The sequence below is a fragment of the Anomaloglossus baeobatrachus genome, chromosome 4 (genome assembly GCF_048569485.1).
Source record: "Anomaloglossus baeobatrachus isolate aAnoBae1 chromosome 4, aAnoBae1.hap1, whole genome shotgun sequence".
Taxonomy (NCBI): Eukaryota; Metazoa; Chordata; class Amphibia; order Anura; family Aromobatidae; genus Anomaloglossus; species Anomaloglossus baeobatrachus.
This window is the reverse complement of record NC_134356.1, coordinates 642,142,174-642,157,843: the sequence shown is the minus strand read 5'-3', so window position 1 is coordinate 642,157,843 and position 15,670 is coordinate 642,142,174. Positions and strand designations below refer to the sequence as shown.

The following is a 15,670-nucleotide window of genomic DNA, read 5'->3' as shown; positions in this document are numbered from 1 at the left end:
GAGCAGTTTTTTGCTTTGTAAGCTGAAAACAGCATTCTGCAAGGGTTAACACCAAGAATTCAGGGATGCCTGATTTGTCAAGGTCCAATCTGTTGTTTATTTGCTATGTTTGTTTATGAAACAGGACTTCTCATTGCTTGGACTACAATGTCATGGCAGTCCGGTTCACCCCCTCCTCTGATTCACACCTCACTGTCAAAGTACAATCTCTATAGAGAGCCTTGTGTGGGCGGTGGCAGCTCTCTCAGCTCTGCTACAAGGCTAAATCTAAAAATTCTAATTGTGTCAGAACAGCTGCACCCAGTAATCTACTGTAAGTGATACATTGTTGGATTAAGAGTTTCTTTGCCTACAACATGTTGCTCTCAGATGAGGTAGAGAAAACCTGCTGAAATATTCCCTTTAAGTACAGAGGGCAAAGCAGTATATACCTGCCACAATGCACCAAAAAAACCTCTTCTCCTGTACACATTTTGCAAACCTGACAAGATGTAAATTTCTATAAAATGCCGTGCACCCTCTGCCTCTGTTGCTCTATCTATTGCTGACTGCCGAATTAGTTACTTTGAAAGCCATCGGTAAGCTTGTCTCTTAGGGCTCTTGTCCACTTGCAATTTTCCTGTGCCAGTGCGATCCGATAAAAAAACAGATCGCACTCGAACCAGTGTTAAGCTATGAGGCCGTGTCCTCTTGCTTAATTTTTAACGTCACATCTCGTGCTCTCGGATTTGCACCGAGTCTTAGCTCTCGCACCCCCATGCAAGCCTATGGGAGTGAGAGCAAAATCAGAATCCGGGTGGCATACGCATGTCATACAGAGGGCATACGGATGTCACGCGGATCCTTGACACTTGCATACAGCATTGGACTGGCTACCAGAGTAATCTCCAGTAATACCAGGCCTGGCCGCAGTTACATGCACTGAACTCCGGAGCTGTCACCTGAGCTCCAGAGTGCAGCCTAGACTGAACAGTGAGCGCCGAGTGGTTGATTCCCCAGCGATTGCTGTTCAGTTCAGCACAGCTGCAGACAGACTGGGCTGAACTCTGGAGCTCAGGTGACACCTCCGGAGTTCAGTGCAGGTAACCGCGGCCAGGACTGGTATTACTGGAGATTCCTCCGGTAGCCAGTCCACCGCTGCTTGCATAAACACTCACATAGCACTCGCGTGACGCTTGCATGTCATACGGATGCTATGCGAGGGAAAAAAACCACCGTACGCAGACCACACGCAGGACACTCGACTCACATTTGTAGCCGAGTATTGCAGTGATTTTTTAACGCAAGTGGACAGGAGCCCTTAGAGTCAGACATAAGAGTTGGTAAATTATCTGTCTTTTCCCAGCTCCTCTCAGTTGATTTTTGAGCACAGATCATTTGTACAAAGAATCAAAAAGCCTGTAAAAGCCAAACAATGTACATTTTTTCATGAAACCCAATTGCAAAGATTTTCAGCCTAAAATACATTCACCTAATTAGAAAACAAAAATTGTGACTAAAGATGGAAAATCCCTTTAAGTCAGTCCCACACATTTGTAAAATGGACATAAATTCCAGCCTGAATGTGATCCCAGGACCCAATCTAACAGTATTGTGAGCATTCAAGGGGGAATATTAGAAGATTACTTCATTTCAGAACATATTACAAAAATACCTGAGAATTTGTGGTTTCAAATCTTAAGGAAATTAACTTCCATTAATAGAAACAGTTGAAAAGAACCAGAACCAAAGACCCTGGAGCGCAACAAAAAAAAGGATATTATAGAACAGGAATTCCTCACACGGCCCTCTCTTACTTTCTCCCTATAAAAACGAGGATAAATATTTGTTCAGTTTGTTCATGATTATAAAGATGTGTGAGCAGTGCCCTAGAGACAAGGTGAATATTTCTCTTGTGGCTTCTTTCTCATTTTAGCTCATGTATTTTGTTTATAAAAAAAAAATTAGAAATAAAGATAACCAATTTTTTTTTTTTTTACATTTTCTGTACATATTTTATGGGGGTGCCCATCATTCCCAAGCTATACACATCAATAAAAACAATAAAAAAGGTTATTGTAAAAAACTTCAATAATCGATTAGTTCTTTTCTGATAACACATTCTCTTAGAGACTTTTCACCTCTTCCCAACATGAGACATAATAATGCATCCTACACTGAGTCCCCATGTATTGTTTGGGCTCAGGAGCTGAGCATGCAGCAAATCCGGTGTCTGTTAGTCCTCACGCCTTTTCTCAAAAAGGAGCTGCACTTCTTCCCCATGTGTTTGTTGTGTCCATATGTGATTTATCTGTGAGGAAGGAGTTGGATTACACTGAAATGGGATTAATATATCGCACTCAAAGAATCCTGTTGTCTTGTCTCTTCATCGGGCAGAAAAGTTTTAACCCTTTCCTTATTCATCTCTTAAATATTTGAGTTCACAGATCTGCAGCTCCTGGTATAAAACTTTCTCACTGTCTAACTTGATTATTTGCACTTTTGTATCTTTTTGCTCTTTTTGGTATTTTGTTTTCCCATTATTTACAAAAGTACCTGATATAGTGGGGGGGAGGTTGTTCGACCTCAAGGGTCATTTTTACTATCAGGAGATTGGTATTTTTCTGCAGGGATTTTTGTACTGACCACAATCAGCTTCCTTTCCTTTGTATCTAGTTAGACGGGCCTTGCCTTTGCTTAATCTATTTTTCCTATCTATGTATCGTGTTTTCCTACATCACCGCAATCTTTATATGTTGGGGGCTGTCTGCTCCTTTGGGAACTTCTCTGAGGCAAGGTAGATTTCCTCATTTCTATCTGTGAGGCGTAGTTAGTTTCTCGGGCTGTGACATGGCGTCTAGGTGTTTAGGAACACTCCACGGCTACTTCTAGTGTGGTCTGATAGGGGATTGAAGTCAGCCCAGGTTCCAACTTCTCTTGTTGTTCTTGTTGTTTTTTCACTAATGAGAGTTTTTTGTAACCTTCCACGGTTACTGGATCATAACATGTGCCTATACTGAGTTGAGTAATCTATATTTTAACGAATAATTGTGTTTTAAAAAAAATCTAACCAAAATACAGAAATGTAACTGTTTACAAATTAATACATGCCACAAACAATTTCTTTTTGCCAATATGTTCTGTTAGTCAAATTTCACATCCAGACACATAGCTCCCAACAGTCTCAGCTTCAGTGGGAGAATACCAATTTGAGAGCTCAGTCCAACTACCTCATGGTTTTGTCCCAATGTCCTCTCAATGGCTTCATAGCTCCCCCTCCTCTTTGTGGTTGGGGCAGCATCTCTCAGCACATAGATAAATTATCTGGTCTCTGCAAGACCTGAAGTAATGAATACCTTGTCCATAAGCAGCAGCTCTAGCGATGAGCCAGAGCCAACACTGAGCAAGAAAGTAGAATTCAGTTTACTTGACATGTAGTGCAGGCACGAAACCCAAAAGCCATTTATACAGGTACATAGAACTACATCTGTACATAGTAGTGTACTTCCATGTTCCTGTATTCTAGAAATGAAGAAATAATCATATTATTTTGTTACTATATAATTACTAAAAAATAAATAAAAAAAAACAATTGCAAAATTGTTGATTTCTTTCTAATGGCCAAAATGTCAAGTATTCCGTGAATGTCCCTGTGATTTGAACCCACAAATGGTACATTTGTAGTCAGTAGCTAAACCTTTCAGCCACAGGCTCTGGTGATTTTACAGAAGAATATCATACACTTGAAGCTGCGGTGCAGGCTCTGACTCCACAAGTACATTATACTGGTACATAGGGATACATTATACATAGCAGTGTATTTCTATGTCCTTGTATTTTAGAGGGAGAATAAGAGATTTTTTTTCTTCCTATAAAATTGTTAAATAATAATGAAAAAAACCCCCAATTCAAATAATTACTGTTTATTATGCTTTAAAAAATAATAAAGACCACAAATCAGCAAATACCATGGACATATTGGGTGTCCCTGTAATCATAATGACCCGCACAACACAGTGATCAGATCATTTATGGTGATCGGTAAATGGCATAAAAACATGGCATGTTTGATTATTTTTTTCTTTAAAATCCTATAAAAAATGAAATAAAAATATAACACTACTAAGACCATGTTCACATGTAGCATATTTACAGAATCATCCTATCATTGTTTGGTTTTATTATAGACTATATATTTTTTTGCCTTTTTATACTAGTTGCATTTTTGTTGATTGTGTTTCGTCCCTTTATCTTTCATCAAGTATCATCTTGATGATCTTATAGTGGATTAAACTGTAATATGAGGGATTTTAAGAATATAGACTTAGATTACATTGTCTGTATGTGACTATTAGTGTATTTGTTTTTGGTATTAAAGGGAACCAATCATCAGGATTTTTGTATATAACCTAAAGCCAGTGCTATACTGCACTATCAGGCTGTGTCTCTACATACCATTAGTGGTCAGCTCGGATGTTTAGGTTTTCAAATCCAAGAAAGTGAAGTTTATAAAATCAGCAGCTTCTTGATTGGCATTTGCAACGGAGCAGATAATAACTGGGTGGCTATTCATATTGATTCTCACCCCCCTGCCTGTTGTTCCTCTCTTTCTCTGTTCTCTATGCTAATTTTACTATTCACTAAGATGGCATCGGAGTTGGTGCCTGCGCATAGCGCTTATCACCGGCACAATCTTTGTGAAGAACGTGTTATCCCCTGGTATTCTATTCTTCCGGCTGAGAGAGTGGCGCATGCACCCTCACATCTTTTGCTCTCGTTGTGACCGCGTGAGCACGCCCAGGAGGAACAATCCAACAGCAGTGTTCCAGCGACAGCGACATCGGATCGCACGGCACAGGGTCAGGTGAGGTAAGTTCTTGGTCAATTATCTCTATTCCAGAACTTGGCACATTCAAATGGGGTGGCTTCTGCGATGACAATGGTGTTGGGGAAGACTTTGCATGATTCGGGGAGAGTCAAGGATAGCTGCCCGGAACTATGTAGAGTGAAAGATTATGTCCGGGCTAGGGTATGGCCACGGCCAGAGAAAACCTGTCTGACCAAGGAGGGCCAGAAGTTGCTGAGGCAGTGAGATAAGCTAAATGTTACCCAGGGGCTCCTGTGCTGGATTGTATACTTAAAGTTTGAGTTGCAGTACCAACAACAGATTGTAATCCCCATGTCTTTGGGTCCAGAGGCCTCCTGGGAAGCTTATAAGTGGGCGCCCATTCTGGGAGTGATAAGATGTATAAGTGGCTCCAATGTCTAGTATACTGTCCTGACTTGGGAGATATGGTAACTGAAGTGTCGCGGGCGGGGAGGAGGGTGTCAGCACACCGCGCTCACCCCCTTCTGCTCGGGTCCGGCAGCTGCTCCTGGTGGCTCGAGCCGTAGGCCGGATCCCGGGGATTCTCGAGCGACACTCCTCGCCCGTGAGTGAAAGGGGGGTGTTTGTTGGGTGAGGGGATTGTTATAGTTCGTGACGCCACCCACGGTTGTGGTGATTGCACCACCGCTGCTCAGTGTGGGGGTCCCGGGGATGGTGATGCGGAGCAGCCAGGTGTTGTGTTGCCCCTCCGTGGGTAGGGGTTGGTGATCCCGGGGCCCAGTGAAGGGATGTAAAGTGTAGGGCCTGGAGGGCGCAGGGACGCGGGGGCAGCGCTGTGCCTTGCGGCACTGTGGTACTCACTCAGCCTGAGACTTGGACACAGTTTGTACGGTAAACCAAACGGCTGGTAGGACGGTCCCACAGACGGCTGCACCTGCACTCCCGGTAGGTGACGGTGATGTCTCTCTTCCTTGCACCTGTGTTGACTGATGGTAGCGGTGGATTCCCTCCGGTTACCCGCTCCCCGACTGCAATCTGGGCCGGAGGAGCACTACACTTTGCCCGCAGGCGCTGGCCCTGGGGAAACTGGTGCCCTGGCGGTGGCGGTGTCTCCCCTGTAATGGTCGGGCTGTTGCCGTCAATCGGGACTTGGTTGCTGGGGGATCTACGTCCCCTTCACTGACGGATTCGGCAAATTTGGCGACTCCTAGCCTTGCCGGGGTCCGAGAGGCCCCTGCCCTGGTGCTGACTGTCCTTCGGAACACTGCTCCAGACCACCGGGCACACAGCCAACGGGGTCCTTCCAGGAACTTCCAAACGGTCCCCCTCCGAACAGTCACCGCCGTCGCTGACCTTGCTGTTCTAGCCCTACACACAGCTGGGCTCTCAGGCTTTGCACACTCTCTGCTCTGTCACCACTTCTTGCTTTCCTCCTTTACTCCTTTTCTTTCCTCCACTTTCACTTCTTGGTTGTTTACTCTTGCCCCTGCCTGGGCTACTCCTCACTCCTTCCACTTCCTCCTCCCTGACTGGACTCCTGCTCCTCCCTGAGCTTTCTTGCCTGACACTTCCTGCCTCCAGAGCTGTGAGCTCCTTGGTGGGCGGAGCCAACCACCTGGCCCACCCCCTGGTGTGCATCAACAGACTCCTGGAGGAAGGCAACAAGGATTTCTGGTTAGCAGATGTGCCTACCTGGAGTGTGGGGTGTGGTGGTGTTGTGACCTGTGTCCCCTGGCTTGCCCAGGGCGACACAGAAGCATGTCTGAAGTGTCGAGCTTGCGGGTTGAGTAAGAGCCCCAAACAACTACACCCTGTCCAGGCCATCTTGACGTCTGCGCCCCTAGAAATCTTGATAATTGACTATGTACAGATTGGGTATTCTGCCTCGGGCCACTCATACTGCCCGATCAGGTCCCTAACTATATGGTGTTGCCTACATCAGCTAATCAAAATTCTAGGTACACTCTGTACCACAACCACCAAACACACCAGTGGACAGCTTGAGTGGAATAGAGTCGCCCACCTGGGGAGTTGGAGAGGGGAGGTCAGGAGTGTCAGGAGAGGAGAGTTGGAGTTTGGAAGTGAAGGAGAGAGGAGGTCAGGAGCAGGGCTGCTAGGAAGCTATCTAGGTGGCAGACGGTGCTCTGGGCCTAGTAGGAGCTGGACCCCCGGTCGCAGGGGATTGTGACAAGGGGCACAGAACTGTCGAGAAGGACAGCCGGCGGCCTTGTACTATCACCGGGCTGGGACCAGGGCACGACGGGGTACCTGGACTCAAGGTCAGGGAGTAGCTTCAGGCAACCTGACAATTTACCCGACGAGAATGGAGCCTTCAAGACCCACTCTCCACCCACTCTAAAATCGGGGTACTAGCGCAACGAGGGGGATAGGACTTTCCACAAAACAGTCCATAAAATCCCAAGCGTGAACCCTGAGAGCAAGCTCCCTAAGCCACACTGGGGAGCGGGACCCAACTAGTTTCATGCTACCGGGGCCAACCAAGAAGTGAACTAAGTGCCAGGGAAAAGGTCACAGATCATCAGGCAACACCATCGGGGACGGGACCTAAACTAGGTCCCCTCAGCGGTGTCCTGAACTTTGGTTCACCAAGTTGTCGGTGTCGGCTTTATGGACTGAGTGAGTACGCAAGTGATCCTTTCACCCCCAACAGCACTCCCCAACACCATCACCGAGTCCCGGGGCATCCCCCCTACCCGTGGAGGGGTTAAAACACCTAGCTGCCCACTCCATCACCCCCGGATACTCCCAGCTGCAGCGGTGGTACTCCACCTTACTACACACTACGGGTGGCGTCACAAACTTTAAATACACTATCCCCTGTAAATACAGCCTTTATTTGAGTGGCCGCACGACCCCCGGGTCCGGAGACCCCTCGAGCCACCGCGGATGCGGATCCCGATCCAAGCAGCCCGGCTGCTGACGTGGGGGCGGCACATGTACCTAGTTATAGATGCGTGTGGCAAGCCCCTGTACCAACTCACAAGCATGGTTTAAATGTATATATTTGTGTTGCATAAATGTGAACATTGTATTTATTGTATGTAAGTTTACCCCCTGCTTGCTGCCAGTAATGACGTGGTAATATGATAATACTTTAGAAGGAACAAAAATGCCATTATTCAACCCCAAGAGGTCGCTGTTTCTCAGCACAGATGAAAGACTGCAATAGATAGCTCAAGATGGGGGCAGACCTACAAGCTGATATAAAATGTATATGACAGGAAGTACAGTGTCAGCCATCTTGAGAGCAATTGTCAGTTGTCAGTTACAGAATGGAGAAAGAGGATGTGTAGGACAGAGAGTCAATAATATCGGGACATAGAAGTTTCATACTTTAAACAGAGCTGTGTCAAAGTAGAGCTGACCCTGTCCGTAGCCAAATCCTTACCAGATGGGAGAAAATTGCTGAAAGGATGCCGCTGAGGAGACAAGCCACATTAACCAGCAGTACTGCTCACCTGTTGGAGAGGCCTCTGATCCATCTGTGTGCTTCAGACATATTGGCCAGAGCAGACCTGGGTCGGTAAGATAACTAAGGCCTACTGAGTGGGTAACTGTGCACGCACCTCACAACAGTTTGGCACCAGAAAATTTGTGTCAGGCCGCAGTTACTGCACAATCACCGTTTGGGACCATCATTTCCATGACTACATTGTGGCTTACCTGAGGCTTCAGTGGCACAGGGTACTGCACCTCACTTAAGGTGCGTGTGATGGTGGAATATTCTGGATTGTGTACCATTTTGTGTGGGTTAATGTTTGGGCGTGGTTCACTGTCCATTCTCTGTTCCTTGTGTGTACATTGTCCCATTTGCATGTTTAATTCCTCCCCTGCCAGGCTTTTGTTCCTAAGTCGGGGGAGGGGCGTGAGATCCACCTAAACTCTCTGCTTACCTGAAGAATTGGGCAGTCTGTTTGAGAACTTCAAGAGTGAAGCAGGAAGATTGAACCTCTGGGAGAAACTGGCTTCTCAGAGAGAACATGGACATTTATCCGTTACCAGACTATATTTGTGTTACTGGACTAATTTTACCCTCTGTTTTGTGGATTATGTTATGGCCCATTTGATTTGCTTGGAATAAAAGGTCTTTGGATTGTGTGATATGGGAGCAGGACCCCGTGACAGTGCAGTTCTCATCCCGGGTAAGGAAGAGGTTAATTGTTGGTGTTTTTCATATTCACAAACTACACACAGTCAGGTGCTTTCACACTGGGATTGGCCTAGGGTAGACAGGGGGGTGGCCATAACGAGGCATGGGACTTTCCCAGTCACTAGGACAACCACCTGAGTGTGGGTACTACTTGGGGAAAAGGAAGGAGCATCTTCACACATAGTCAGTTAGCCCCGGGCACAGCTTGTGGTGAGGAGCACAGTCGGGACTTCGGTCCAGGCATATTCTCTCTACCTTTCCACTTCTGGGAACACTACAAGACCTGTGGCTTGGAGCTGGCAACTCAGCCCGGGTTCTCTACAGCTAGGTCCAGAAATATTTGGACAGTGACACAAGTTTTGTTATTTTAGCTGTTTACAAAAACATGTTCAGAAATACAATTATATATATAATATGGGCTGAAAGTGCACACTCCCAGCTGCAATATGAGAGTTTTCACATCCAAATCAGAGAAAGGGTTTAGGAATCATAGCTCTGTAATGCATAGCCTCCTCTTTTTCAAGGGACCAAAAGTAATTGGACAAGGGACTCTAAGGGCTGCAATTAACTCTGAAGGCGTCTCCCTCGTTAACCTGTAATCAATGAAGTAGTTAAAAGGTCTGGGGTTGATTACAGGTGTGTAGTTTTGCATTTGGAAGCTGTTGCTGTGACCAGACAACATGCGGTCTAAGGAACTCTCAAATGAGGTGAAGCAGAACATCCTGAGGCTGAAAAAAAAGAAAAAATCCATCAGAGAGATAGCAGACATGCTTGGAGTAGCAAAATCAACAGTCGGGTACATTCTGAGAAAAAAGGAATTGACTGGTGAGCTTGGGAACTCAAAAAGGCCTGGGCGTCCACGGATGACAACAGTGGTGGATGATCGCCGCATACTTTTTTTGGTGAAGAAGAACCCGTTCACAACATCAACTGAAGTCCAGAACACTCTCAGTGAAGTAGGTGTATCTGTCTCTAAGTCAACAGTAAAGAGAAGACTCCATGAAAGTAAATACAAAGGGTTCACATCTAGATGCAAACCATTCATCAATTCCAAAAATAGACAGGCCAGAGTTAAATTTGCTGAAAAACACCTCATGAAGCCAGCTCAGTTCTGGAAAAGTATTCTATGGACAGATGAGACAAAGATCAACCTGTACCAGAATGATGGGAAGAAAAAAGTTTGGAGAAGAAAGGGAACGGCACATGATCCAAGGCACACCACATCCTCTGTAAAACATGGTGGAGGCAACGTGATGGCATGGGCATGCATGGCTTTCAATGGCACTGGGTCACTTGTGTTTATTGATGACATAACAGCAGACAAGAGTAGCCGGATGAATTCTGAAGTGTACCGGGATATACTTTCAGCCCAGATTCAGCCAAATGCCGCAAAGTTGATCGGACGGCGTTTCATAGTACAGATGGACAATGACCCCAAGTATACAGCCAAAGCTACCCAGGAGTTCATGAGTGCAAAAAAGTGGAACATTCTGCAATGGCCAAGTCAATCACCAGATCTTAACCCAATTGAGCATGCATTTCACTTGCTCAAATCCAGACTTAAGACGGAAAGACCCACAAACAAGCAAGACCTGAAGGCTGCGGCTGTAAAGGCCTGGCAAAGCATTAAGGAGGAAACCCAGCGTTTGGTGATGTCCATGGGTTCCAGACTTAAGGCAGTGATTGCCTCCAAAGGATTCGCAACAAAATATTGAAAATAAAAATATTTTGTTTGGGTTTGGTTTATTTGTCCATTTACTTTTGACCTCCTAAAATGTGGAGTGTTTGTAAAGAAATGTGTACAATTCCTACAATTTCTATCAGATATTTTTGTTCAAACCTTCAAATTAAATGTTACACTCTGCACTTGAATTCTGTTGTAGAGGTTTCATTTCAAATCCAATGTGGTGGCATGCAGAGCCCAACTCGCGAAAATTATGTCACTGTCCAAATATTTCTGGACCTAACTGTATAGGGCATTCCAGGGTCTGCGGCGAGTGCAGGAAACACCCGCAGGCCATTCCACATTCCATCCACAGGATTGGAGGGACCCCAAACAGAAAGGACACACAATATATAAACAACATCTGAAAAACAAAGAATGGGGAAAATCTTTGATGGTCAAAAATGACCACCATGACTCCAACACTGGACAATTGGATTATTAATTGAGACTCAAATATAATAAAAAAAAAAGTCTAGCGACTCGTTCCTATGGTTTGTTTCAGAAAGGACACACAGTAGGAACGCCGACAGTGACCTTCGAATTATCCAGGATCAGCTGGGGCCCATGATGGCAGAGACTGGTACTCTGAGGGCAGCACTTGAACTGTGAGTAAAAAGACCTGGAACCGCAGCTGCTGACTCAGCTGACGGCAATTGCAGTCCCTCATCATCCTCCCCAGGGCCCACTCCACTTGTGGGGAACAGAACCATCCTTGCTGCGACACCACCAGCCCTGGAGGACATCACCGGCAGCGGCGGTTAATCACTGGCCGCGTACCACATGTGGCGTCACAAGACAACTACAACTCCCAACCTCCTCAACCTCCATCGTCCCACCATCATCCCATCCTCCATCCTCCTTCCCTTTTATTGTACACCTCGGGGCCACAAAGCCGGGCAGGGCCACCCATGACATCCCTAGACCCAACATTACCGGCCCGGCGACGAGTACATTAAACCCCTTGCCCCGTGGGTGCTACAACATTATCTAACTCTTCACAATTGAGGTTTCTGTGTGGACCACAATGATCTCTCATGTGGATGTTGCTAAGGCCTATCATGGATTTTAGGCCATATTTGAGCTCATCCAAGAGGGAGCTTGTCTTGGACAATATAAGTACGTGCTATTTGTTTAAGTTTTTATTCTCTGTTTTTGGCTAAGCAGCCGTTGCATATAGTAAGTTATTTGGTAATTGAAGGTGAATCTTGGGAAGGATGCTTCATTCACTGTATTTTTATTGGGGCAGTCAGTTGGAGATTCGAGTGAATTTATCTTGAGTTTATAAGCTGTTGTGCGGGCGGCTTGTATTACACACCCATCAAATTGTTTCATGTTCAAGGGTATTAATAGGTAATTGTCAGTTGGGTTATCAAGGCACATCTGTAGGCAACATATAATGAATATACTGTTGTGGACAAATATTGTAGGGCGCCACGCTGTGCATCACAAGTGTCTCAGCCTCCTCATTGAGTGTCTGTAAATTCTTTTTTCTTGACTGTTTTCCTTTATGTTATTTTTTTTTTACATATTGAAGTAAAATACTTTAGTTGGTTGATCAAGTGTAGGAGCCATTTATTTCCAGTTTGTGACTTTGCTGTATCCTAAAGAGCCCACTCTGATACACGGCTTACATTAGGACACAGAAACAAGTAAAGTTGGAACAAATGCACGACTTGCTGGGACATCGGGACAGCTCTCCAAGACTTTTAGCAGATATAGGTATGTTCACACTCTCCCGTTGATACCCAACACTTAAATAACCAACCATATTTTAGAATATTATAACACTTATGAGCCCAAATACATTTTTGTTATTTTTTCCCAAAAGGTGTGATTCTATTCCATATTATTGAGGCCATTTTTCGAGCAGCTCCAAGAACTTCTTTGTTCCTCAGGCTATAAACGAATGGGTTTAACATCGGGACGACGGCCACATAAAACATTGAGAGAATATTGTATTGTTCCTTAGAATCTTCAGACTCAGGTTTCAAATACATGAAGATACTTGGTCCAAAGAATAATAAGACAGTAATGATGTGAGATGAGCAGCTAGAAAAAGCCTTAAGCTGTCCTTTAGAGGAACGAATCTTTAAAACTGTAAAGATAATTCTCACATATGACGTCAAAATAAACATAAAGCTAAAAAGCACGATAAAAACATCTTCTATGGAAATTATCGTTTTCATAGTTTTTGTGTCACTGGAAGAGAGTGCCATTAATGGTAATATTTCACAAAAGAAATGGTTGATCGTTTGAGAGTAACAGAATGATAATGCAGATGTCGATAAGGAAAACATTATGGAATTCACGGCACTTAAAATCATGTAAGAAGAGGCTATAATCAAACAAACTTTCCCAGTCATGACCAAAGAATAATGTAGAGGAGAACAAATCGCAACGTAACGATCATAAGCCATAGAGGTAAGAATGAAAATCTCCGAGTCACCACAGAAGATGAAGAAGGAAAGCTGAATCATACAGTCATGGAAGGAGATCGTCTTGTCTTCTGTAAAAATGATGGCCAACATCTTTGGTAGAATATTAGAGACGTAGATGACGTCAACAGAAGAAAGATTACACAAGAAGAAATACATGGGGGTGTGAAGATGGGGAGTAACACAGACGAGAGCAATGATAATCAGATTTCCCACCACTGCTAGAAAATACATGAATAAAAACCCAGTAAATATAAGAATTTCATTAATTCTGGAGGTGGAGAACGGGGTCATGTAGAATTCAGTCACCGTACCGATTTCACAGTTATTCATATTGAGTTTCTGGGATAGAAGGAGATAAAACAGATTCTAGTGATGATGGTGGAACCAAAATTGTGTGTTTCTTGTGAGACAAAGATAATCTCAAATGAATCTACTAATCTCTCAAGTGATGATTGCAAAAAATCGGAATGTTATGATATACGTACTTATGTCTACAGAGGGGATTTTGCTTTTTGTCTTACTACTAAAAAAAATAAGAAAATAAATTTGTTTTTTTTAAGTGGAATTGCAGGTTATATGTAGTAGTTTGCTGTGACCTTGATATAATAAATGTCTTTTACAAGGGGCTGCTGTTAAGTCTTTGGCTTTACCTAGAAAGAAACAAGGTAGGATGATGAAACCTTTACATTTATTTCACATACTCTCCACTGATGTCAACATACTTCTTACATCAGTATTCCAAGTTCTGTAAGCCTAGCAAAAAGAAAGATTTTGGTTGTGGCTCAAACCAAGCATCCGTAGCAGCCGCAGCATCAGAAATGGTGGTAAATTTGGTACCCTTGAGGTGTTTCTTCAAGTTTGGAAACAGATGACAGTCGGAAGAAGCTAGATCTGGTGAATAAGGTAGGTTGTCAACCAGCTGATAGCCCAGCTCTGTCAGTTTTGCCATGGTCGCTTGTGCATTGTGAGCAGAGTTGTTGTCTTGCAGAAACAAGATTCCTTTGGACAGCTTGCCGCGCCTTTTAGCCTTCAGAACTGCCTTCAATTGGTCTAAAAGTTCAATGTAATACCTTGCATTGATGGTGGAACTCTTTTGAAGGTAGTCCACTAGCAGCAAACCCTCCTTATCCCATTACACAGACGCCATCACCTTAGTGGCTGATTTTTGCACCCTAAACTTCTTTGGATGAAGAGAACCACTGTGCCTCCACTCTTGACTGCTCCTTGTTTTCAGGGTCATAAAAATAAATCCAGGTCTCATCAATAGTAACCAGTTGATCCAGAAAGTTCTTATCAGTCCAGAAACACTGACAAATGGACCGGGACGTTTTCACTCGCTTGCTTCTCTGATCTGTTGTCAAACATTTGGGGACCCACTCTGATGATAGCTTCCTCATGTCCAAATGTTCATGGATAATGACACAAACACATTAATGAGAAATCCCCATGATGTTTGCTATTGCTTTAGCTGAAATTCGTCGATTCTTCAGTATGAGGTTGTGCACAGCATCGACAATCTCCAGAACAAAAACCACTCTTGGTCATCCAGGACGTTCCCTATCATTGGTATTGAAGTGGCCCATTTTAAATTTGGCAACCCAGTTCTTAACTGTGGAATATGAAGGGCATTAATCCCCCAATGCCTGCGACATATCACCATGAATATCCTTTGCCGTCTTTCCTTGCAGAAACAAGAATGTTATCCCTCCTCTGCTTTCATTTGCTGTGAATATTGCATTACACTCCACCATTTTGTTTTCCCGTGTGCGTAGAACACTCTTGCCATAAGCAACAAACACAAACTTTTGATAACATATATTAGACACATAAGGCTTTCATGTGATGTAACATTCGTTACTGAAAAAGATCACAAAGCCAAAGTCATCAGCAGCCCCTCGTAATAGCGTGGTTTGTCAAGCAGCCACAAAACCACTGAACTTCATTAAGGTGACTATCGAACATCATAGAAATGCCCTCAACCAGGGCCACCACTAGGTGTTTCAGGGTCCTATACTGGCAAAGTTTTTGGGCCGCTTTGAGACTCTGCTCAGGCTCTACCCCAGCTCTATCTCCACCCCTCAAACCTTCTACACTCTCCCCGCCACTCTTGGAAAAACATATGTATACACACATGGTCATGGCCAAAAGTGTTAGCACCCTTGACGTTTTTCCACAAAATGAAGCATCTCCCTCAGAAAATTAATAATACACCCCCCACACCGCCCCTCTCCATAATACACCCTCTACACCGCCCCTCTCCATAATACACCCACTACACCACCCCCATCCATAATACACCCTCTACACCACCCCTCTCCATAATACACCCTTTACACCATCCCTTTCCATAATATATCTCCCACACTGCCCCATGTATAATACCCCACCCACACACTGCCCCTCTGCATAATATACCCCCACACCGCCCCTCTCCATAATACACCCTCTACACTGCCCCTCTCCATAATACACCCACTATACCACCCCTCTCCATAACACACCCTTTACACCACCCCTTTCCATAATAT

General features: G+C 44.5%; 1 protein-coding gene across 1 annotated transcript; it reads right to left on the bottom strand.

Annotated features, from left to right (window-relative positions):
• Positions 1-4,226: 4,226 nt before the first annotated feature.
• On the bottom strand, positions 4,227-13,472 carry LOC142302761 (olfactory receptor 5AR1-like). Its single transcript, XM_075343872.1, has 3 exons — positions 12,555-13,472; positions 5,698-5,762; positions 4,227-4,272 (listed from the first exon to the last, which is right to left on the bottom strand). Exons 1-3 carry the CDS (start codon positions 13,470-13,472, stop codon positions 4,227-4,229), a joined length of 1,029 nt encoding a protein of 342 aa, XP_075199987.1.
• Positions 13,473-15,670: the final 2,198 nt, after the last annotated feature.

What these genes read in the sequence shown, in the direction of transcription:
- LOC142302761 (XM_075343872.1), bottom strand. Translation starts at nt 13,472, where the DNA reads ATGAATAACTGTGAAATCGGTACGGTGACTGAATTCTACATGACCCCG. An exon ending in CTGCTCGAAAAATGGCCTCA is followed by an intron (nt 5,763 to 12,554) that starts ATAATATGGAAT and finishes GAGAGACATCAC; the next exon opens with CGTCACCTACCGGGAGTGCA. An exon ending in TACCAGCCGTTTGGTTTACC is followed by an intron (nt 4,273 to 5,697) that starts GTACAAACTGTG and finishes CTCATATTACAG; the next exon opens with TTTAATCCACTATAAGATCA.